Raw genomic sequence first — 25,536 nt, forward strand, 5'->3', positions numbered from 1 at the left:
AGAATATTCAACCGTGTGAAGTTTGGGGCAGATTAAACATCCAATGCCTGAGTTACAGCAAATTCCTATTTAATTGCATTAAAAGCATGATTTAGCACCTAGCTAATGTTTGCTAGCATGTTTTAGCATGTTTCTAGTATGTTGTTAACATGTTTAACACTTGCTGGCACTTTTTTGTATGTTATTAGGAGTCCAAAACAGTGTTAAACATGTCACTTCCTGTTGCCAGCAGGTGGCGCTATGACTGTAACTGAATTTGAGCATGGTCATGTGTTCAGGACAGAACGCTTATCAAACGTGTGAAGTTTGGGGCAGATTGGACATTCAATGCCTGAGTTACAGCAAATTCCTATTTAATTGCAGTAATAGCATGCTTTAGCACTTAGCTAATGTTTGCTAGCATGTTTTAGCATGTTTCTAGTATGTTGTTAACATGTTAAGCACTTGCTGGCAATTTTTTATATGTTATTAGGAGTCCAAAACAGTGTTAAACATGTCACTTCCTGTTGCCAGCAGGTGGCGCTATGACTGTAACTGAATTTGAGCATGGTCATGTGATCAGGACAGGACTCTTATAAAACGTGTGAAGTTTGGGGCAGATTGGACATTGTTTGCCTGAGTTACAGCAACTTCCTGTTTCATGGCGAAACATCAAAATTTGTCAGGCCGCCGAGGACACGCCCTTTGACGAAAACTCTAGATCTTCGCAATTTAACGTCGCAAAGGCCTTAAGATTACACTCACCAAATTTGAAGATGATCAGATTAAAACTGTAGGAGGAGTTCGTTAAAGTACGAGGCCTGAAAATGGCAAAAACTGCACAAAAATCAGAGAGGAAGTTCAAAATGGCTGACTTCCTGTTGTGTTTAAGGCTATGCTCTAAGAGACTTTTTTGTAGGTATTGGGTCATTACATGTATGTACCGAATTTCGTACACGTACGTGAAACGTAGCGGGAGGCGCACTCCGTTGAACCTTTATAGGTGGCGCTATCGAGCCATTTTACCCCGCCCAATTCTGAAACGCATATCAGATGTCAATTTTCGCCAGTTCTGACGCGTGTGCAAATTTTCGTGAGTTTTCGTGCATGTTTAGGCCCTCAAAAATGCGATTAAATGCGGAAAATAATAATAATAATAATAATTAAAGCTGCAAGCAGCGATGAAAGGGCCCTCGCACCCGTGCCAACCGCCACCCGGTGGATTTAGGAAGACAGAGCACGGTGGGCATTGTGCATTTAAGTAGGTAAATATAGGAGTATGTCAAAGTCAGTTACAAAAATGTCCTTTATTATGGGGATAATAGCATGCGTTATCACTCAGATAAGTGTTGCTAGCATGTTTTAGCATGTTTCTAGCATGTTTAGAACTCAATGGCATATTAAATATGTCGCTAGCAATGCATCACAGTTTAAAACGTGTCACTTCCTGTTGACAGTAGGTGGCGCTATTACTTTAACTTAAAATTGTCATGTAGATGTGTTCAGGGCAGGACTCTTATCAAACGTGTGAAGTTTGGGGCAGATTGGACATTGCCTTCTTCAGTAACAACAACTTCCCGTTTCATTGCATTAGCGTGCTTTAGCACTTAGCTAAGAATTGCTAGCATGTTTTAACATGTTTCTAACATGTATATAACTCAATGGCATATTTAATATGTTGCTAGTAATGCATTGCAGTGTTAAACATGTCACTTCCTGTTGCCAGTAGGTGGCGCTATTCTATAACTGAAAAGTGTCATGTAGATGTGTTCAGGGCAGGACTCTTATCAAACGTGTGAAGTTTGGGGCAGATTGGACATTGCCTACTTGAGTAACAACAACTTCCTGTTTCATTGCATTAGCATGCTTTAGCACTTAGCTAAGAATTGCTAGCATGTTTTAACAGGTTTCTAACATGTTTATAACTCAATGGTTTATTTAATATGTTGCTAGTACAGCATCACAGTGTTAAACATGTCACTTCCTGTTGCCAATAGGTGGCGCTATTACTATAACTAAATATTCTCATGTAAATGTGTTCAGACCAGAACTCTTATCAAACGTGTGAAGTTTGGGGCAGATTGGGCATTCAATGCCTGAGTTACAGCAAATTCCTATTTAATTGCAATAATAGCATGCTTTAGCACTTAGCTAATGTTTGCTAGCATGTTTTAGCATGTTTCTAGTATGTTGTTAACATGTTTAGCACTTGCTGGCAATTTTGTATATGTTATTAGGAGTCGAAAACAGTGTTAAACATGTCACTTCCTGTTGCCAGCAGGTGGCGCTATGACTGTAACTGAATATTCTCATGTAAATGTGTTCAGGGCAGAACTCTTATCAAACGTGTGAAGTTTGGGGCAGATTGGACATTGTTTGCCTGAGTTACAGCAACTTCCTGTTTAATTTCAGTAATAGCATGCTTAAGCACTTAGCTAATGTTTGCTAGCATGTTTTAGCATGTTTCTAGTATGTTGTTAACATGTTAAGCACTTGCTGGCAATTTTTTATATGTTGTTAGGAGTCCAAAACAGTGTTAAACATGTCACTTCCTGTTGCCAGCAGGTGGCGCTATGACTGTAACTGAATTTGAGCATGGTCATGTGTTCAGGACAGAACTCTTATCAAACGTGTGAAGTTTGGGGCAGATTGGACATTCAATGCCTGAGTTACAGCAACTTCCTGTTTCATGGCGAAACATCAAAATTTGTCAGGCCGCCGAGGACACGCCCTTCGACGAAAACTCAAGATCTTCGCAATTTAACGTCGCAAAGGCCTTAAGATTACACTCACCAAATTTGAAGATGATCAGATTAAAACTGTAGGAGGAGTTCGTTAAAGTACGAGGCCTGAAAATGGCAAAAACTGCACAAAAATCAGAGAGGAAGTTCAAAATGGCTGACTTCCTGTTGTGTTTAAGGCTATGCTCCAAGAGACTTTTTTGTAGGTATTGGGTCATTACATGTATGTACCGAATTTCGTACACGTACGTGAAACGTAGCGGGAGGCGCACTCCGTTGAACATTTATAGGTGGCGCTATCGAGCCATTTTGCCCCGCCCAATTCTGAAACGCATATCAGATGTCAATTTTCGCCGGTTCTGACGCGTGTGCAAATTTTCGTGAGTTTTCGTGCATGTTTAGGCCCTCAAAAATGCGATTAAATGCGGAGAAGAATAATAATAATAATAATAATAATAATAATAATAAACAGAGCAATTCCAAGAGGGTCCTCACACCATCGGTGCTCGGGCCCTAATAATAATAATAAACAGAGCAATTCCAATAGTGTCCTCGCACCATCGGTGCTCGGGCCCTAATAATAATAATAAACAGAGCAATTCCAAGAGGGTCCTCACACCATCGGTGCTCGGGCCCTAATAATAATAATTAAAGCTGCAAGCAGCGATGAAAGGGCCCTCGCACCCGTGCCACCGCCACCCGGTGGCTTTAGTAAGACAGAGCACGGTGGGCAATGTGCATTTAAGTAGGTAAAAATAGGAGTATGTCAAAGTCAGTTACAAAAATGTCCTTTATTATGGGGATAATAGCATGCGTTATCACTCAGATAAGTGTTGCTAGCATGTTTTAGCATGTTTCTAGCATGTTTAGAATTCAATGGCATATTAAATATGTCGCTAGTAATGCATCACAGTATAAAACGTGTCACTTCCTGTCGAAAGTAGGTGGCGCTATTACTTTAACTTAAAATTGTCATGTAGATGTGTTCAGGGCAGGACTCTTATCAAGTGTGTGAAGTTTGGGGCAGATTGGACATTGACTTCTTCAGTGACACCAACTTCCTGTTTCATTGCATTAGCGTGCTTTAGCACTTAGCTAAGAATTGCTAGCATGTTTTAACATGTTTCTAACATGTATATAACTCATGGCATATTTAATATGTTGCTAGTACTGCATCACAGTGATAAACATGTCACTTCCTGTTGCCAGTAGGTGGCGCTATTACTATAACTGAATATTCTCATGTACATGTGTTAAATATGAGAATATTCAAACGTGTGAGGTTTGGGGCAGATTGGACATTCCGTGCCTGAGTTACAGCAAATTCCTATTTAATTGCAGTAATAGCATGCTTTAGCACTTAGCTAATGTTTGCTAGCATGTTTTAGCATGTTTCTAGTATGTTGTTAATGCGTTTAACACTTGCTGGCACTTTTTTATATGTTATTAGGAGTCCAAAACAGTGTTAAACATGTCACTTCCTGTTGCCAGCAGGTGGTGCTATGACTGTAACTGAATTTGATCATGGTCATGTGTTCAGGACAGAACTCTTATCAAATGTGTGAAGTTTGGGGCAGATTGGACATTGTTTGCCTGAGTTACAGCAAATTCCTATTTAATTGCAGTAATAGCATGCTTTAGCACTTAGCTAATGTTTGCTAGCATGTTTTAGCATGTTTCTAGTATGTTGTTAACATGTTTAGCACTTGCTGGCAATTTTTTATGTTATTAGGAGTCCAAAACAGTGTTAAACATGTCACTTCCTGTTGCCAGTAGGTGGCGCTATTACTATAACTGAATATTCTCATGTAAATGTGTTCAGGGCAGGACTCTTATCAAACGTGTGAAGTTTGGGGCAGATTGAACATTCAATGCCTGAGTTACAGCAAATTCCTATTTAATTGCAGTAATAGCATGCTTTAGCACTTAGCTAATGTTTGCTAGCATGTTTCTAGTATGTTGTTAACATGTTTAGCACTTGCTGGCAATTTTTTATATGTTATTAGGAGTCCAAAACAGTGTTAAACATGTCACTTCCTGTTGCCAGCAGGTGGCGCTATGACTGTAACTGAATTTGAGCATGGTCATGTGTTCAGGACAGAACTCTTATCAAACGTGTGAAGTTTGGGGCAGATTGGACATTGTTTGCCTGAGTTACAGCAACTTCCTGTTTTATGGCGAAACATACAAATTTGTCAGGCCGCCGAGGACACGCCCTTCGACGAAAACTCAAGATCTTCGCAATTTAACGTTGCAAAGGCCTTAAGATTACACTCACCAAATTTGAAGATGATCAGATTAAAACTGTAGGAGGAGTTCGTTAAAGTACGAGGCCTGAAAATGGCAAAAACTGCACAAAAATCAGAGAGGAAGTTCAAAATGGCTGACTTCCTGTTGTGTTTAAGGCTATGGTCCAAGAGACTTTTTTGTAGGTATTGGGTCATTACATGTATGTACCGAATTTCGTACACGTACGTGAAACGTAGCGGGAGGCGCACTCCGTTGAACCTTTATAGGTGGCGCTATCGAGCCATTTTACCTCGCCCAATTCTGAAACGCATATCAGATGTCAATTTTCGCCACTTCTGACGCGTGTGCAAATTTTCGTGAGTTTTCGTGCATGTTTAGGCCCTCAAAAATGCGATTAAATGCGGAAAATAATAATAATAATAATAATAATAATAATAAACAGAGCAATTCCAATAGTGTCCTCGCACCATCGGTGCTCGGGCCCTAATAATAATAATAATAATAAACAGAGCAATTCCAATAGTGTCCTCGCACCATCGGTGCTCGGGCCCTAAATATAGCTGCAAGCAGCGATTACGGGCCCAAGCCGGTGGCACCGCCACCCTGGTGCCTTTAGTTACACTAAAGGCACCGGGCTGGCGCTGCCACCGGCTTGGGCCCTCCATCGCTGCTTGCAGCTATATTTATATATATAAAGCCGCCACCCCGTTGCCTTTCGGGTTCCTGTGCACGACGGGCAATAACGTAACCCGCTTTGACTGTCGAGAGGGCAATATAGCCCTATGTATCACTCGATTTTATTTAACCAAATGTTTTTTTAACAAAATATGTTATTTATCTGATTCATCCAACCCTATACTGCACTCTTTTACTAATACTATATTATATTTCATCGTTTTCATGTCTTGCCCTCAAACATATCTGTTTAATCTGCTTATTTTTAAGTTACACATAATACATTGATTGAAAAAGAAACTCAAACTTTTTGTTTATGGTAATATTATTTGATACAGAAAGAAATAAGTGAGACTGTGGGAGTGAGGGGAGGGTAATGACAGCCAAAGGGAGACTGAGACAGATAACTTTTGAAACTAAAAAAATGACATCCTAACTTTGATAATGTTTAAATATACATAAAAATGCAGCATATCATTAATTGAAATTAGTGTACTTTAAAACACTTGTTTAAAATAAAAAACACATTTATACATAGTATTAAACACTAGATGGCACAATTGTTCATAGTCTTTCTGCTCCCCTCCCCACACACACACAGACAGGGGGGCTGTCTGTGTGTGTGCCCTCCCTCCCCTCCCCACACAGACACACACACACACACACACACACACACACACACACACACACACACACACACACACACACACACACACACACACACACACACACACACACACACACACAGAGAATGGCTGGGGGAACTCTGTCAGAGAGAGACAAAACCACATTCAAACCAAAATATCTGACTTCCTGTTGGTCGGAGCTAATGACTGTAAATCAGAAAGTTGTCCGGCTCGATGTGCACAATATACATACCGAGTTTTGTGACTGTAGGTAAAAATAACCCCCCCACTTTTGTCAAAAGTAACACACTTCCTGCTGCCAGTTGGTGGCGCTATAACTTTGACTCACATTAGTTACATCCATGTGATCGCTCTCTTACAACAAATACGCTACTGAAGTTTCATCAAGATCAATTAATGTATGAAGACGTTATAACACATCGTGTTTCTCTTTTCTCGCCATAATTTCGTTTCCTCGCCACAGCCAAACTGTTCGAGATATCAAAAATCCGTCAGCAATTTAGTATCCTCAATGTCTTGACGTCATGCTGACCGAGTTTGGTTGCGATTGGATGAATTTTCTAGAAAGAGTGTTTCAAATTCCAGGGGCATGCGTTTTCATACCACCCACAATAGCCGACTTCCTGTTGGGCTGGCATAAAACTTAGAGCACGAAAGTTGTTCGGCCCGATGAGATCTAAATGTGTACCGAGTTTCATATTATTACATGCAAGCGTGTTTGATATACGGACAAGTGTTTGAATCCCATTCCAGGAGGCGCTGTCGAGCCCCCCTGCCACGCCCGGGTACCAGCTTCAGCCCGGCTGCGGGTTCTAACCTGTGTGCAAAATTTTAAGAGTTTTGAGCACGTTAAGGGCCCCAAAAGTGCCCGAGATTTTGCACACAGCAGAGAAAGGGTTAAACTAAACTAGCCCCCCTCCTCACACACATACACAGATCCCCCCTCCCCTCCCCACCCCACACAGACAGACACACACACACAGAATAGCAGAGAGACAGAGAGAGACACAATTCACATTCAAACCACAATATCTGACTTTCTGTTGGTCGGAGCTAATGACTGTAAATTAGAAAGTTGTTCGGCTGGATAATATCAATATACACGCTGAGTTTTGTAACTGTAGGTAAAACTATAACTAAGTTATAACACACTTTATGCATCCTTTTTTAATCATAAATTCGTTTCCTCGCCACGGCCAAACCGTTCGAGATATCAAAAATCCGTCCGCAATTTAGCATCCTCCATGTCTTGACTTCATGCACACAGAGTTTCGTGGTCATCGGATGAATTCTCTGGGAGAAGTGTTTCAAATGCCAGAACATGCGTTTCCATACAGCCCATAATAGCCGACTTCCTGTTGGACTGGCGTAAAACTTAGAGCACGAAAGTTGTTCGGCCCGATGAGATCTATATGTGTACCGAGTTTCATATTATTACATGCAAGCGTGTTTGATATATGGACATGTTTTTGAATCCCATTCCAGGGGGCGCTGCCGAGCCCCCCTGCCACGCCCGGGTCCCAGCTTCAGCGCGGCCCTAATGGCCGCAGGTTCTGACATTTGTGCAAAATTTCAAGAGTTTTTGAGCACGTTAAGGCCCCCAAAAGTGCCCAAAAGGTAGTAAAATAATAATAATAAAGAATAATAAATAATAATAATAAATAATAATCCGAAGGAAAACAATAGGGCCTTCGCCTTTTCAAGGCTTGGGCCCTAATAATCCGGAGGAAAACAATAGGGCCTTCGCCTTTTCAAGGCTTGGGCCCTAATAATCCGAAGGAAAACAATAGGGCCTTCGCCTTTTCAAGGCTTGGGCCCTAATAATCCGGAGGAAAACAATAGGGCCTTCGCCTTTTCAAGGCTTGGGCCCTAATGATGCTGAAAATTCAGCTTTGATCACAGGAAGTCTTGATTTTGTTTTTGGGCTCTACTAGAACTGGTTTTCATGCTTGAATGTTCAAAAAACATACTTTTTCCCATATTTGACATTGTTGCAGCACCTCTCTTCTCAGTCTGTCAGTAACGCTCGGTTTAGTTCCTGTCTCTATGAAGCCCTTAGGCTGGATTTACCTGTTCTTTGAACAGAACCTCTTGTCGGTGGTCAGTAGATCATGCAGCTGTTGAATATGAGCCAGGCCTGGGAGGAAGACCAGAACCGCACCATCCACATCACGAAACTGAGGTGATTTATCTTAGGAAAAGAACCAGAGGTACTCCATTTATTCATAAAAACTTTAACGAGAAGATTTTTACAGTCTTTGAGGAAACTGCGAGTAATAATAAAGCTGCTACTAATAATAAAGTATGCATTCTAATAAGGTGCATGTTCAGTCACTATAACTACTCACTGTGTATACAGTATATGTGTTGTTATCTTACCAAGGTACGCCAGCAGGTCTAATATCAGGTCCATATTTATCTTATTGGGATTCATGTACTGCAGGACGTGTCGTGTCCGGCTGCTGAAGTGATCCAGCTCAGGGCCCAGATCCCAGCCTGAACCAGAGTCCCTCACAATCAGCTCCTGGACAGAACATAAGAACAAACATTTGCAAAATAATACATGCCTGCAATGACACGCCACAGAATAGCCTTACGCATGCTAACTAACCTAAGGAAATAATGGACCAGGTCATGCACCATTCAGTTCAAGCCAATTAGGTTCATTCCCATGTTACGCGGCACGTTTGAGCTTCCACAAGAAACCAATGAGCTTCATTCTTGTGCGTCAAGCAGGTTCGGCTGAGCTTCAGTTTACGTTCGCTGATCAATGTTTATATGTCAATGGAAAACTAAATTCAATCTGTTCATCATATAAAGTAATCGAGTCTCTTCAGAAAATTTGGACCAAAGCACTCAATTCATAAGGATTAGTTTGTTCATAAAGAGATCGGTATGAAGGTAATATGGTGCGATAAAGAATCGCATGCGCAGGGTAAGATTTGTGAAAGTGTACATAAGATTGCAAGCGTAAATAAAATGTGCATGTGCAAGAGAAGATTTGTAAAGTTGAATCGCCTTTCGAGTGTAAGAAAAAAATATTTGCAGCATTTTACTGTTATTTGAAGTGTAATGCATGTATTGTGAAACTGCAGCTTCATGCTAACACAGAATAAATATGATCTGTATTGTTCTGACTTCCATTGTTCAGCGCTTACACTTTTGGCACGTTTCTTTCGCACTAATACATCCAAAAGCACCGCAGGCCTGTGAACAGCAATTTGCGAGTGAAAACGGCAGAGTCAGGAACTGCCAAACAGATTGATCGCGTAAAACCAACCTTTGTGTAAAATATAAACATTGCAAATGTCTAAATTACTTGTTGTGTACATGAGGCAAAAGTTCCCGAAATAACCCGATTTGTACAGTTGCGTTTTTCTTTTAGCTGCGCTCACAGTTTTGTCACGATTCTCTCACTCTTGCAAGCACGAAGAGGAGGGCGGGTCCACCTTCATCATGTAGCCAATCAAATGAGCTTCTCGATTTACTCTTATCTGATTGGTTCAGTAAACACGCCAGTCGCCAGAACACATCTTTATCTTCATTTGGCTCAGCATCGTTCTCGTTGCCAAAATGGTACTTTTAATGCACACATATGTGTTACATAAATAAATCATGATTGCTTAATAAGCTGTGCACCATTAGGCGGACTATATGAGTTAATACTGAATTTCGAGCTGGTGTTATCATCATTATTGGATTTAAATGTTATATATTATATCAGTTACACCACTGAGCTGATGTTAAACTTTACAATCAAAACTTAATACCCATTTTTTAATACCCATGTAATAATACCCTTCTGATGCAGTGTTTTTCACATCGTGTCTCTGTTCATGTCAAATATTGTCTAGGTCACAGCGTCAATGTTGATTCTGATTACTTTCGTGTGACTGATCAAGCTATTATTTGTTGCTAGTATGAATAACAAAATGCTTTCTCTGTGTCCAGATTTGACTGTAGCTAATGAAAAACTTATTCTTCAAATCAACAAACTCAATTTTGATAAAAAGTAGTCTTTAATAATGTCTGAATAAATATACACATCCAAATGCAAAATCAAATGCAAAGTAACTAATTATATCTGAATAAAAGCCCAGCAACCAGAGAATACACAGCATCTGATATTTGTATATATAGCGCTATACAGCCACCTAGTGTTTATACGATTGCATTGCATGTGATACATGGTCCATCATTTAGAGATTAAAATACATGTTAAAGGGAAAAATATATTATAACTAATTTTAGTAAAAATAATAATAATAATTCTGGATCCTGATCAGTAGACGGGTGAAATTATGCATGCAGTGCAGATTAGGCGTACATGGATGATGATGAGCAGGATACATGAACTGAATACAGAAATTTTCTTTTAATACACCAGTTTGAAATTCAGTATTAAAATATAGTCCGCCTAATGGTGCACAGCTTATTAAGCAATCATGATTTATTTATGTAACACGTATGTGTGCATTAAAAGTACCATTTCAGCAACGAGAACGATGCTGAGCCAAATGAAGATAAAGATGTGTTCTGGCGACTGGCGTGTTTACTGAACCAATCAGATAAGAGTAAATCGAGAAGCTCATTTGATTGGCTACATGATGAAGGTGGACCCGCCCTCCTCTTCGTGCTTGCAAGAGTGAGAGAATCGTGACAAAACTGTGAGCGCAGCTAAAAGAAAAACGCAACTGTACAAATCGGGTTATTTCGGGAACTTTTGCCTCATGTACACAACAAGTAATTTAGACATTTGCAATGTTTATATTTTACACAAAGGTTGGTTTTACGCGATCAATCTGTTTGGCAGTTCCTGACTCTGCCGTTTTCACTCGCAAATTGCTGTTCACAGGCCTGCAGTGCTTTTAGACGTATTAGTGCGAAAGAAACGTGCCAAAAGTGTAAGCGCTGAACAATGCAAGTCAGAACAATACAGATCATATTTATTCTGCGTTAGCATGAAGCTGCAGTTTCACAATACATACATTACACTTCAAATAACAGTAAAATGCTGCAAATATTTTTTTCTTACACTCGAAAGGCGATTCAACTTTACAAATCTTCTCTTGCGCATGCACATTTTATTTACGCTTGCAATCTTATGTACACTTTCACAAATCTTACCCTGTCTTACAAGAAAGTAAGAAAGTCTTACGTGTTTGGAAAGACATGAGAGTGAGTAATTAATGACAGAATTTTCCTTTTTGGGTAAACTAAACCCTTTAATTAATAAAAATAATAAAATCTGTACGCATTACCTATTATATGTTTCAATATATGTTATTTCTAGAAACATTTCATGATATTAATCATCTTCAAAATGTCACCTACAGAAATGTGCATTTAATTAATTAATATATATATTTAATTGTATGTAATAAATTAAGTTACTTGTTATGGAGCAAGGCAGAAGAACTAATTTCAAATACTATTTAGGACAAATGGGACGCAGCATTAATCTGGGACTAATGAAATTCTTCTGTTGAAAAAAGAAGTGGATTTCTCTCACCTGGTGCTGAACAGTCTTTCCTCCTTTCTGTGCGATACTGATGCTGACCTCGTCTTCCTCCTCCACAAACTTCTGACTGTACTCCGAGTCCTGCTCCAGGACATATCCCGTCTCCTCCACGATATCCTCCAGGTGAAACACCTACCAACACGGTTTTTTCTTATTTGGAATTTATTTTACAAACAGTATTTGTTGATATTTATTTAGATGTATATAATCTTGCCTCCACAGGGAAAGTTCTGCCAGGTATGGTGACCACAGGACAGCGGTTGAAGTAGTTGGCAAACTTCTGACAGTCGACCGTAGCGCTCATCAGGATCAAGCGCAGATCTGCCCGCTTATGAACCACATCTTTTAGTATCGTGAGGAGGAAATCTGACTGTACGCTGCGCTCATGCACCTAAAATATGGAGACATCATTTTGGGGTTAGATGGTCTAGCCCTAAGTGTGGGTATATCCCCAGATGTATGCGAGCAGGACCTCGTCCACGATGATGTGAGTGAGGGAGCCGAGGAGCCGGTCCTGCTGTAGTTTGCGCAGCAGAACTCCAGTGGTGCAGTACAGCAGTCGTGTGGCGTCGCCAGAGCGGTTCTCCATACGGATCTGGTATCCACACAGTGAATTCTGTAATGCAAATATTCCACGATATTGTTACTCTGCCGTCAACTACCCATACGACACCTTTACTGGAGTTCTCTGGACTTATTTTGCAAGTGTCAAGTTCTTAGATTTTATTATTTTAACTTAACTGATTATTAATTTAACTCATGTGGTGTTTCCTTACACTTTGAATACATGTAAGTGCATCTTAATCATGTTTTCAGTATATATATACCGGTATATAGATATATATATATATATATTCATGGTCAAATGTATTTTTGTTTCCAAATATCATAAACTAAATTAATTCATGAATATCAAGTTTTTTGGGGGGCGCACCACATGACATCTTACAACATAAAAAAAAGTCAAATTAACTGATATTTTTAGAGACAAACTGACATTGAAAATGCAGGGGGACCTTGAAAACTGACCTTGATCATGCAGGGGGTCCTTCTCTATGGTATTTCCGGTTTTTTGTTGGTTGAACCACATGACTCAATTTGGCGGACAAACGTTTTATAAGTTTTACATTTTTATAAAGTTTTTTTTTTTTTTTTTTACAAATGTAATGATTTGTTAATTTAAAAATACGTTTTCAAATGACATTTTCTGTTTTTTCCTGTTAGTTGCACTACAAGACATTTATATTTGGTGGACAAATGTTTTTTTCACACATTAATTTTATAAATTTTAAGCGGTTTTGTAAAATATTTTATATAAAAATAATAATAAGAAACAATAAAAAAGAAATAATAAATTTAAAAATTAAATACTAAAAGTTTTACTTTCAAGAATTTCATTCTGACCACACCCTAAAAAAAAAATCTAAATTACTTAAAAAAAACATGCAAATCATAAAAGAGGTGTATTCAGTTTTTTTTTAAATGAGTATTGCCATTGACCCATTTAATAAAAGTTACCGGTACTTATTAATTTGTGTTAATATTTATATTATTTAAACTTATCTAAATATTTATATAACAGTTATTATATATAGGAGGTATATACACATACTTAATATATATTATTTTCACCTGAGGGACAATAAATAAATCTACTTATTGAGCCTTAAAAAGGCAGTAGCTCAAGGACTGTCTCTTGTGGGGTTTGAACCTACAACTTTTAAGTTTACTGGCCCAAATATTTGATTCCCATCACATACCACCTAACTTAATAGAGATGAACAACATTAAAAGCAAGGTTTTTCCACATCCACAGTTTTATAAAGCATCTTCCAGAGATCTAACCTTGCCTCCCGGTCCATCCTCGCTCCCCAGCTCCTGCGACACCCTGCTGGCCAGACTCGTGGCTGAAATCCTCCTGGGTTGCGTCACCACCACATTGCACGGCTGCGCGGCCTCCCCAGCGGCCAGGAGCTCCTCCAGGATGAACTGAGGAATCTGTGTGCTCTTCCCGCTTCCCGTTTCCCCAGCGATCACCAGCACGCGGTGGCGCCGCAGAGCCTCTAGCACCTTCTCACGGTGCTGGAAAACAGGCAGCTGCTCCCTCTCAGCCAGCAGCCTGCGCGCCACAGGAGAGCCTCGCAGTTTGAGGAACAGCCTGCGGGACGCCTCCTCCGCCATCAGGCCTCCTCCGTGCTGGGGCTCGTGGTCCTCCTGCACGTCCAGGTTCTCCCAGGAGTCTTCCGGTTCAGTGTCCTGGAGACTTTCCTGCGGCTCGGACTGCAGTTGGAGGGCCTGCTGCTGTTTGAGGCGAGTGAGCAGGCGTGCGATGAACTGGTCACGTGGTTTGTTGATGGCGGAGAGGGTTTGCTCCTCCTCTTTTTGTTCGTCATCTCGCCACTCAAGCCACACGTCGCGGTAGGTGGGCGGCAGAAGCTGATGCACAGACTAATGCAGATCAAAGAAATGAATGAAACACATAAAGCAAGCATCTATCTGCATAATATGTGAACTGTTTTGAATCTCACCTGTCCTTTGACTAGTTTATAAAGGGCAAGCGTGGCTCCTAAGTGATGGGCTTGCATGCCGTCTTCAGTCAGGATAGTGGGACACACCTCCAAAACGTCATTAGGCCTATGAATGCGCACTCTGACATCAAAGACAAATAACCAGACAGTCAAATCTGCATTCAGTACACAGTCAGAATCAAAGATGCAATTTTAACACAACATACTTGCATTTCCAATATCTCCCGACTGCAACTTTGTCAAAGGACGGTTGAGGGCTCTTCGGGAGGTTTTTCCTGCACCAATCAATCAAAAACTGTTTAGGAGACTTGCCAGTCCAGCTCCTGGAGGTGTAGTCAAAGTTTCGGATGTCTTTGGGCTCCTTCTGCTTTTTCTCCGCTAGGGCGTCAACAATGACAAATCAGACAAAATAAAAAATCAGAGATGCAAAAAAGACATTAATATCTGGCAATGAACCTAGGCATTACGGAATCATAGGTATAATAAATAAAAATTATGACAGCATAAAACAAAACACATACTTGCATGAATTTAAAATAAAATATAAAAATAATAGCATAACAAACATAAAATAACAAAATAATAAAAAATAACAAAGTGAAGAAAACAATTAAACTACATCAAATAAAGTAAACCGCATACGATAACAAACAGAAATAGCAACAGTATAAAGCAACAAAATAAAATAAATTACAATTTAAATAAAAATAAATTTAAAATAAACTGAATAAAGCAAAAGCATAAACATTTAAAAATAGAAAGATGAAAATGTATAATATAAAAATAACATGACAAATACAATAAAATAACTAAATAAAATAATGCAAAACAACAAAACAAAATCATGTAAAATAACAATAGACAATAAAAAAAACATAAAATAAAAACATTGCATAAAATAAAACAATATAGACTAAACAGAATACAGTAACATACAATTAAATAACAACAATAAAAAGTACAAAAAACACCACAAAATAAAATATACTTAATAATAAAATATATGTATAAATATACATTAAACCAAATTGAATAAATGCTCGTACTTTTTTCTGCTGGCGGTGCGTCTGCTTGCTCAAAGAGGCTGAAGTTGAGTTCCTCCTTTCCATCAGTGAGTGTAACTGGCTTCTTTTCCTCTTTAGGAGTGTCTTTAACCTTGATAGCTGAATTAAACATTGGATGACACTCCAAAGACTTCATTTCTGTAATGTAAACAAACACAATTAAGAAACAAATTCATAGTAACCCTTCCTCACAGTCTATACACTTAACAAATACTCTAAAGTAGCGAACACTGCCGGCACAGAGACCTTGCTGGATGACTCTGATGCGATCTTGTGCCGCCCTCTGCCCTGCTTTGTCCTTTTTGGCCTTCGATCCTGTGGCCATGTCCTTGGCGTCATACAGTTGAGCGCTCAGCAGAAGGTATCTGTCATTCTGCAGGAAGATCATGGGATTTTATGGGAAGCTGCAGGCGTAATACCGGCATATTATGGAAACTAGACTCAGTAAAACTCACAGGATCAAACTTCTCCTCCAACTCTGGGTTATAAACAGTTGTGTCCGTGTTTTCATCTTCTTCGCTGCTCTGATCTTCAGATTGTTCAGCATAGCGCAGTATCCACTCCTTCATACTGCCACCGCCGTCTTTTACAGGACTCTGACATCAAATAAAATGTTTTTGAACTTTTACTCTCAGAAGATAAAAGTGCCCCTATTATGCTTTTTCAGATATTACGTTTCATGTATTGTGTAATATAGCTGTTTGTGAATGTAAAATGTCTGCAGTTTCAACAATCAAAGTGAAGGATAAATGGAGTAATTGAAAAATTGTAAAAGCAGCGATTCTGAACTGTCTGAACCAAGGCATCAGTGATTCCAGTCTTACTTCCTGCACGAAGCTACGTAGGTTTCTAATAAATTTGCATAATACCATCCGCCTGTAGTCTTCATTGGCTGACAGTGAACGACGTCTACTTTGACCCTCAAACACTGTAGTTGTAGGTGAGGCCTGGAACGGTTTGGTTTGTTTGGCGGCATCTGGACATCGGCATCCACTTTGCATGCGCTTACAAACAATGATGACTCGGGCTAGGATTGATCCGGTAAAACCAACGCCATCGTTATTGTTCGTATCACTGCGTGTAAAGTGCTGAGGAAGACGCAGAGCTGAAATTCAAATATAGTAATGGCCGTTTTGTTTCTGACAAGCACTGTAAGCGGTAGACCAATCACAACAGACTGGGCCATCAGACCAACCAGAGCAGAGTAGACCAATTACAACAGACTGGGCCATCAGACCAATCAGAGCAGAGTAGACCAATCACAACAGACTGGGTCATCTGACCAACCAGAGCAGAGTAGACCAATCACAACAGACTGGGTCATCTGACCAATCAGGCAGAGTAGACCAATCACAACTGACTGGGCCATCAGACCAATCAGAGCACAGCAGACCAATCACAACAGACTGGGCCATCGGACCAACTAGAGCAGAGTAGACCAATCACAACAGACTGGGTCATCTGACCAATCAGAGTACAGCAGACCAATCACAACAGACTGGGCCATCAGACCAATCAGAGCACAGCAGACCAATATCAACAGACTGGGCCATCAGACCAATCAGAGCAGAGTAGACCAATCACAACAGACTGGGTCATCTGACCAATCAGAGCAGAGTAGACCAATCACAACAGACTGGGTCATCTGACCAATCAGAGCACAGCAGACCAATATCAACAGACTGCGCCATCAGACCAATCAGAGCAGAGTAGACCAATATCAACAGACTGGGCCATCTGACCAATCAGAGCACAGCAGACCAATCACAACAGACTGGGCCATCAGACCAATCAGAGCAGAGTAGACCAATATCAACAGACTGGGCCATCTGACCAATCAGAGCACAGCAGACCAATCACAACAGACTGGGTCATCTGACCAATCAGAGCAGAGTAGACCAATCACAACAGACTGGGTCATCTGACCAATCAGAGCACAGCAGACCAATATCAACAGACTGGGCCATCAGACCAATCAGAGCAGAGTAGACCAATATCAACAGACTGGGCCATCTGACCAATCAGAGCACAGCAGACCAATATCAACAGACTGGGCCATCAGACCAATCAGAGCAGAGTAGACCAATCACAACAGACTGGGCCATCAGACCAATGAGAGCAAAGTAGACCAGTCACAACAGACTGGGTCATCTGACCAATCAGAGCAGAGTAGACCAATCACAACAGACTGGGCCATCTAACCAATCAGAGCAGAGTAGACCAATCACAACAGACTGGGCCATCTAACCAATCAGAGCAGAGTAGACCAATCACAACAGACTGGGCCATCTAACCAATCAGAGCAGAGTAGACCAATCACAACAGACTGGGTCATCTGACCAATGAGAGCAGAGTAGACCAATCACAACAGACTGGGCCATCTAACCAATCAGAGCAGAGTAGACCAATCACAACAGACTGGGCCATCCAACCAATCAGAGCAGAGTAGACCAATCACAACAGACTGGGTCATCTGACCAATGAGAGCAGAGTAGACCAATCACAACAGACTGGGCCATCTAACCAATCAGAGCAGAGTAGACCAATCACAACAGACTGGGTCATCTGACAATCAGAGCAGAGTAGACCAATCATAACAAACTGGGCCATCAGACCAATGAGAGCAAAGTAGACCAGTCACAACAGACTGGGTCATCTGACCAATCAGAGCAAAGTAGACCAGTCACAACAGACTGGGTCATCTGACCAATCAGAGCAGAGTAGACCAATCACAACAGACTGGGCCATCTAACCAATCAGAGCAGAGTAGACCAATCACAACAGACTGGGCCATCTAACCAATCAGAGCAGAGTAGACCAATCACAACAGACTGGGCCATCTAACCAATCAGAGCAGAGTAGACCAATCACAACAGACTGGGTCATCTGACCAATGAGAGCAGAGTAGACCAATCACAACAGACTGGGCCATCTAACCAATCAGAGCAGAGTAGACCAATCACAACAGACTGGGTCATCTGACCAATCAGAGCAGAGTAGACCAATCACAACAGACTGGGCCATCAGACCAATGAGAGCAGAGTAGACCAATCACATCAGACTGGGCCATCAGACCAATGAGAGCAGAGTAGACCAGTCACAACAGACTGGGTCATCTGACCAATCAGAGCAGAGTAGACCAATCATAACAGACTGTGCCATCAGACCAATGAGAGCAAAGTAGACCAGTCACAACAGACTGGGTCATCTGACCAATCAGAGCAGAGTAGACCAGTCACAACAGACTGGGCTATATGACCAATCAGAGCAGAGTAGACCAATCACAACAGACTGGGCCATCTAACCAATCAGAGCAGAGTAGACCAATCACAACAGACTGGGCCATCTAACCAATCAGAGCAGAGTAGACCAATCACAACAGACTGGGCCATCAGACCAATGAGAGCAGAGTAGACCAATCACATCAGACTGGGCCATCAGACCAATGAGAGCAGAGTAGACCAGTCACAACAGACTGGGTCATCTGACCAATCAGAGCAGAGTAGACCAATCATAACAGACTGTGCCATCAGACCAATCAGAGCAGAGTAGACCAATCATAACAGACTGTGCCATCAGACTAATGAGAGCAAAGTAGACCAGTCACAACAGACTGGGCTATATGACCAATCAGAGCAGAGTAGACATATCACAACAGACTGGGCCATCAGACCAATCAGAGCAGAGTAGACCAATCACATCAGACTGGGCCATCAGACCAATCAGAGCACAGTAGACCAATCACAACAATGAGAGCAGAGTAGAAAAGAGGGTTTTAGAGAGACCGAATACTTTATTGAGGAGTTTCAGACACTGTGAGAAAAGAGCTGATGCTGCAATGTATATTATAAGAAATCTAACGTGATTTTTTGACCATGGATGCGTGTAAACCTATAGTAGGAGACCTAAAACAATTAGCAACCTTTAAAATACCATAAAAGGGGAACTTTTCAAAAAGAAAAACAGTAATTCATCATAAAATGACACTTTAACACACCTTTGCCTTAGGTTTCTCCTCCTCTTTGGGGGCTTCTTTCGTCACCAGTGGCTTCTTGTCCTCTTTAGGAGGCTGGTACTTAGGACGAGTCTTCTGTGTCTCATCTTGCATCTTTTGGCTGAATCCCTCCGGTAGCTCATCTTTATTCATGAGAAAGCAAAACAAGGGTTTAGGTTTGAGGAGCAGCAAATGCTTGGGTTTATGAAGTCTACGACTGCAATCTGAAGCTTTTACCGTCTCTGAGATTCAGACAGAGCCAGTCGAGCGCCGAGTGCAGATCTCCTCCATACAGCACGCTGCTCTTCATGGCCTCCTCGATGTGCTCCGTCTTAAACTGGAACTTCTGCAAGGCTGTGTACAAATCCTGACACACAATATATGATAGATGATGTTCTTTTTTTAAATTCTTAGATAATAAATAATATTAATTTTTTGCAATTAAAGAAAAAAAAGGGAAAGAATTACCAGCAACTTTTTGGAGGTGATTCTTCCAGATATTGGTCCTTTATCAGCATTTTCTTGCCTGTAATCATTGATCAACTTGATCACCTTCCTTTCCAGTTCTGGATGGATAACAACCTTCGAGACATGCAAAAACCAGATATTGATAATACTAATAACAGACACTGATGTGTACAAAAGTTTTGGGTTTTGATTGAAGTTTAGATTTGTTTATGCATATGCTCAGCTCACCCAAAGCTGCAATTGATCATTAATACAGCAAAAAACAGTATTATTATGAAATATTAAACAACTGTTCTCTATAACGCAGTTCAAAATGTAATTTATTCCTGTGATCAAAGCTGAATTTTCAGCATCATTACGCCAGTCTTCAGTGTCACATGATCCTCCAGAAATCATTCTAATATGCTGATTTGATGATCAAGACACATTTATGATTATTATCAATGTTGAAAACAGTTGTGGTGCTTCATTTTTTTTTTTCAGGATTCTTTGATAAATAGAAAGGTCAAAAGAGCAGCATTTATTTTGAAATAGAAAATAAAACATTACACATGTCTTTCTATAATTGTATGATCAATTTAAAGCACCCTTGCTGAAATATATAACTGACCCAAACTTTTGAAAGTGAATTTATGTGTTCAAAAAATTATTAATCTTTCTGCAGAAGTCATTTATTCAGGTCAGTTGTGTAACAACTGTTATTTTTAGACTGGGTAGGTTTTCAGTTATGAATGTATAAACATGAACTATATGAATGCGAGACATACCTTCAGGATAGATTTATCAGCCACACTGCTTGAGTCCGTCTGTGCATTAAGACCATATGTTTTGGGAGCTACAAGAAAATAAATAACAAATATTAAACACATTTGCAGACAAACTGTCAAGATTGTACTGGCTCTGAACATCACGTGAATCAGTGAAACAATGCAACACTTACTTTATAATAACTCTCATTGATTATTACATTACACTACACTCTGCATCTGCATTCAAATAGGTAGAAATGTCATAAAAATGTTGATTCATCATATTGTCATATCTAATTACATAATGCTTGTGAATGTCTTATGCATCAAACTCCTCACACATTAGAAGCAATGCAGCTTTTAAGAGGACGTCTGACCTCTGGGTTTGTTTTCCTTCGAGGCTGATTTCTCATGGTTTGGTCTCTGTTGGTGTTTTTTGCCCGTGGCTTCAGATGCTGCTGCTGCATTGGTCGCGTTCACAGCAACCGGCTGCACACTCGTGGGAACCGCTGCCGACTTCTTCTTCTTCCCTCCCATCGCGAAAATAACCAGTTCAAGTGTCTGTTACTGATCAGTACACAAAACGGTCAACATTTCTATAAACACAAATCTTTTGGCTGGAAAATGCTAAAGAAGACTGTGCTGACAGCCAGCTAAGCCAACTCTACGAGAGTCTGTGAAGACTGAAACTAAAGAAGCTCCTTTCAAAATAAAAGTTCAGCCGAAACCTTAGACAACTTTATTTTATAAATATGTATTTATTTAGGGCCTCCATACCTCCTAAGAGAGAGAAAAAACAGGACAAAATACTTTAATTTAAAAGGACAGTAGAATGCACATGTTCAAAGTTGCAGAGGCATTTGTTGTAGTCTATAAAAAAAAACGATTAAAGACCCTTTAAAAGTTTTAATCACTAAACAAAAGTGATTAAATACCAAAACTCAAATTACGGAAAATTCCTTGATTAAATTACAATATATTCTGGAATTTGTTATTGCGATTATTTTAGAGAGAAGCATTTTGTTTGACTGTCTATTTTCGTTGCTCATTTCACACGTTCGACGCGGCGGCGGCGCATGTCATTTCCGGCACGAGGTCTGTGTGGGATTTGTGTCTGTCGGGTTTGAAGTCATGGCGGACGCCTTTGGAGACGATTTGTTCAGCGTGTTTGATGAAGATCAGGCCGGTTCCAGCAAAAAAGCAACTCCAAAGTCCGCAGTTCAGTCAGGGTAGGTGAACGTGCTGGATATATGTTTGTTTTGCAGAACTAATCAATAGATATTGTAGTATTTGTCTGGTCTTGCTGAACACATGTGACGCGCCATTGATAGAAACTTAAAATCCTTATTCTGACTGACTGACTGTCTGTCTCCTTGTAACTTGCACACAAATACACTCCCTATCATATGCTATGCTACACAATAGCAACCACCCAGATTATACTTGAAAATGCTTTAGCAGTACTCTGTAGACCAGCGAGAATATCCTACCAGCCTTTATATCTGAGTTAAGGAGTCTGTACAGATAAGCACTAGATGACTGTTGAGTGATTCTTTGTTGTCTTTACATCTGATAGGAAGACTCCCAATAAAGCCGATAAACCGCAGGGCGATTCAGCAGCGGTCCGCAAAAGAGATGAAGAAAATGACGCTCCAGACGAGGTGGTGCTTGGGAAAAGACAAAAGCTGGAAACAGTATCAGCTGAGGAGATCAAGTAAGATTGGTGTACTACTTCTGAAATACTTCATAGTGGCTTTCCACACTAGAACTTGACCTGGGTCATTGCAAACCCCGGGTTATCTTGCTTCACATTGCTCATAATTTACCCGATTTTAACAATTACTCCTGGATTTTTGAAGGGATAGTTCATCCAACAATGAAAAAAACAATTAGCCCATGATTTACTCACCCTCAAGCAGTGTTGGGTGTAACTAATTACTAAGTAATTAGTTACTGTAATTTAATTACTTTTTCCTCTAAAAAGTAAAGTAAGGGATTACTCTTAATTTTCCTGTAATTTAATTACAGTTACTTCTAATGTAATTGAGCTAAATACTGTGTATAGATCAATCCGATCTCACGGCAATTTGTATGCATTTTATGAGGTGGCTAAGTCCTACGACCTCACTCGTACGAATTAGCCACCTTGTAAAATAAGTATAAAATGTCATGAGATCAGACTGGTATTAACTAGAACAATTCTATATAAAACAATAGTGGGTTTAACATCAATTTATTGTCTGATGTTAAAAAGTATATGTTTATTATTTAACCTTGGTCAGTTTAAGGATAATTCATGCAATTTTATAGAATTTATTTGGAAGAATTAAAACCGTTTAATGTCTATCCTTGTATTATTCAGATGGTTGAGGTTGATATGGGATTTAGAAAGTAATTAGTAATTAAAAGTAATTAAATACTTTTTAGAGTGAGTAATTAGTACAGTAATCTAATTACACTGTTGAAGAGGTAATTAGTAACTAGTAATTAATTACTTTTTTAGAGTAACTTACCCAACACTGCCCTCAAGTCATCCAAGGTGTATATGACATTAATCTTTAATGTTCATTTCAACATGTACTAATACATTATTAAAATCAAAAGTTGTATTTGTTAACATTAGTTAATGCACTGTGAACTAACATGAACAAACAATGAACGGCTGTATTTTTATTAATGTTAACAAATTAAGGAATACTGTAACAAATGTATTGCTCATTGTTAGTTAATACATTACCTTATGGTAACAAATGAGACCTTATTGCAACATGTTACCATTAAATTAAATGGTAATTCTTATAGCATTTAAACTATTATTGGGCTGATTATTCGTTTTGCAACCTTAGTTATACCTATGAGTGAAATCCACTCTTGGTTGACCTCTAGTAATTCTCTCCATCTGTGTCATCCTTCAGTCTGTCAGAGCTCATGCCTAAAGTGAAAGCGGAGCAGGTGGAGACCGTGGAGGGCTGCACTCATGAGGTAAACACACAAACGCACAGTAGAAAACATCTCTCTGTGGAGTGATCATGTGGTGACCCCCATCTCCCTTCCTCAGGTGGTTCTTCCCGCCAGTGAGGATTACACTCCACTGAAACCACGCGTTGGAAAAGCTGCTAAGGTGATTTGAGCCTCATTGAACCTCCCATGACAACATCAATGCTTTGCCTTTGTTTAAACATGGTTTGCTTTCCCTCCTGCAGGAGTACCCCTTCTTACTTGACCCTTTCCAGCGTGAGGCCATCCTGTGCATCGATAACAACCAGTCTGTGCTTGTGTCGGCCCACACGTCGGCAGGAAAGACCGTGTGTGCGGAGTGAGTGTCCGTTACACTGAAATATATTCTCTGTCTGTGTGCACTTTTACTTTAGATCAGTTCTTTAAACTCCGGTTTGACTTGGGTAGTGCTAGAGCCTATATAGGCTAACTGTCTGCAAAGTCTATTACATAGTAAACTAAAAGAAAGTTTATATCATATTTTCTGGCTCATTAACTGTAGTTTTTTTTAATAATACTACATACTTTCAGCCAAACTGAATAATCAAAAGCAAGGTAAATCTTGTACTTTTTTTGTGAAATATTTTTTTTGTCCATCAAAAGTGTGCTTTCACTTTAAGTGTGAGCAGCGCAGCAAAAATAGACTCTGCGCCGAAACCCCTGCTTCACGTGACGCTTCTGCTCCTGGTGTGAATGCACTCACTGTTTAACATTAAATAACATTAAAAAACATTAAAAATATGTGCCGCTTGCGGTGGGAAATGGCCGTTAAGAAAACAATGCGCACTCCGATTTGTGTCGTAGCCGGCTAGCCGCATTACCACGTGATGTGTGAATTATTTTCAAATAATTAAACGGACCAGAGTTAATTATACCGATTATACAACGGTTGCCACACCTCAAGACATGTTGTATTTTAAGACATTTTTCAGGTTTTTGTCCTTGAAACACCCTTGTGTGTAGGACTAATTTCTTACACGTGTAATCCCAAAACATAATTTTAGAGCTAGTAAAAGGAGGCTTGATCCACAGATAAGACTAATGCAGTTATTAGAGGGAGAGAGAGAGTTATCAAGTGTATGAATTACCCGAGTGACCGCGTCTCAACAGTGTGTGTCTCAACTAATAGTGAAACTAAGTTTATCTGCTCCATGAACAGCGCTGTTATTACTTCGCTAGTGAGAAATGTCTTGTAGCTTTTAAATTGTTAAACTATTTTACTGACAAAATCGTGAGAGCAGCGCTAACAACACATGAGTGTGTGTTTGAAATCATTTGGCGAAGTGATATGGAATTGTATTGCGGTCATGCGTTTCCCTGAAAATAATTGCACAGCTCAGAATGTACGTTAACCAAACGGATTTAAGCATTTAACAGTCATACAGTATAATTGTTAATAAAACACTGTTCCTGATGAATAGAATAAACATACCTGCATGCAAATCCTTCTCAGCTAACACGTGCCAGTTACGTACTTTATTTTTACTTTTTGGTAATTGACAGTGTAACAACATTGCATCCTTAGAATTTTTACCGCAAAAAATGCATTGTGTGAACTGGGTCTGATAAGTTATGAAATTAATGTTAGAATGACACTGACATTTAGCCTGACAGCAGGACTGAATCAGGACAATGTGAGACGCAGGTCAGTAGAACAAAAAACAGACGTCTAGAGATGTTTTATACGTTTAACTTGGTTTTTAGAACACCGTGGCACGCGTAAAAGACGTGAGATGCAAGCACTCAAACGCGTCTGTCTAGCGCATTTACTTAGAAAAACTATGGAATATAGCGCAGTAGAATGGAAAAACCCATTTTGTCTGACAGAAGAGAATTATTTGCAGAAGAGTCAACATCTTTCACGTACATCTTTCCAAATAAAAGTCTTGCATCAGAAAACCATGTAGAATTAAGTTGTCTTTG

At 39.9% G+C, this 25,536-nt stretch overlaps 2 protein-coding genes and 1 long non-coding RNA gene across 4 annotated transcripts in view; 2 read left to right on the top strand and 1 right to left on the bottom strand.

The window, feature by feature from the left end:
• The window catches only part of dhx29 (DEAH (Asp-Glu-Ala-His) box polypeptide 29), a 77,167-nt gene extending 55,832 nt beyond the window's left edge, over nucleotides 1–21,335 (bottom strand). The window contains exons 1-16 of the mRNA XM_079598908.1: nucleotides 20,994–21,335; nucleotides 20,635–20,702; nucleotides 19,868–19,981; nucleotides 19,637–19,766; nucleotides 19,403–19,542; nucleotides 15,861–16,001; nucleotides 15,652–15,778; nucleotides 15,388–15,543; nucleotides 14,548–14,719; nucleotides 14,342–14,462; nucleotides 13,659–14,261; nucleotides 12,286–12,429; nucleotides 12,028–12,204; nucleotides 11,805–11,945; nucleotides 8,672–8,816; nucleotides 8,363–8,483 (exon numbers count right to left, since the gene is read on the bottom strand). Coding sequence (XP_079455034.1) covers nucleotides 8,363–8,483; nucleotides 8,672–8,816; nucleotides 11,805–11,945; nucleotides 12,028–12,204; nucleotides 12,286–12,429; nucleotides 13,659–14,261; nucleotides 14,342–14,462; nucleotides 14,548–14,719; nucleotides 15,388–15,543; nucleotides 15,652–15,778; nucleotides 15,861–16,001; nucleotides 19,403–19,542; nucleotides 19,637–19,766; nucleotides 19,868–19,981; nucleotides 20,635–20,702; nucleotides 20,994–21,153 — 2,660 coding nt within the window. The 5' untranslated portion in view covers nucleotides 21,154–21,335. The remainder of the gene's footprint in view (nucleotides 1–8,362; nucleotides 8,484–8,671; nucleotides 8,817–11,804; nucleotides 11,946–12,027; nucleotides 12,205–12,285; nucleotides 12,430–13,658; nucleotides 14,262–14,341; nucleotides 14,463–14,547; nucleotides 14,720–15,387; nucleotides 15,544–15,651; nucleotides 15,779–15,860; nucleotides 16,002–19,402; nucleotides 19,543–19,636; nucleotides 19,767–19,867; nucleotides 19,982–20,634; nucleotides 20,703–20,993) is intronic.
• On the top strand, nucleotides 8,340–8,954 carry LOC306991244. Its single transcript, XR_013796061.1, has 2 exons — nucleotides 8,340–8,474; nucleotides 8,736–8,954. It is a non-coding gene; the product is annotated as an uncharacterized lncRNA (long non-coding RNA).
• A 56-nt stretch (nucleotides 21,336–21,391) lies between the features above and the next one.
• mtrex (Mtr4 exosome RNA helicase) overlaps nucleotides 21,392–25,536 on the top strand; it is a 71,269-nt gene continuing 67,124 nt past the window's right edge. Inside the window, exons 1-5 of one of the 2 annotated variants that reach the window (XM_079598909.1) lie at nucleotides 21,392–21,845; nucleotides 22,193–22,330; nucleotides 23,532–23,598; nucleotides 23,675–23,737; nucleotides 23,820–23,932. In XM_079598909.1, the coding sequence (XP_079455035.1) occupies nucleotides 21,748–21,845; nucleotides 22,193–22,330; nucleotides 23,532–23,598; nucleotides 23,675–23,737; nucleotides 23,820–23,932 (479 nt within the window). In that variant the 5' untranslated portion in view covers nucleotides 21,392–21,747. The remainder of the gene's footprint in view (nucleotides 21,846–22,192; nucleotides 22,331–23,531; nucleotides 23,599–23,674; nucleotides 23,738–23,819; nucleotides 23,933–25,536) is intronic. The other variant, XM_079598910.1, reaches the window with a different exon arrangement.

The sequence above is a fragment of the Phoxinus phoxinus genome, assembly GCF_949152265.1.
Source record: "Phoxinus phoxinus genome assembly, chromosome: 23".
NCBI lineage: Eukaryota > Metazoa > Chordata > Actinopteri > Cypriniformes > Leuciscidae > Phoxinus > Phoxinus phoxinus.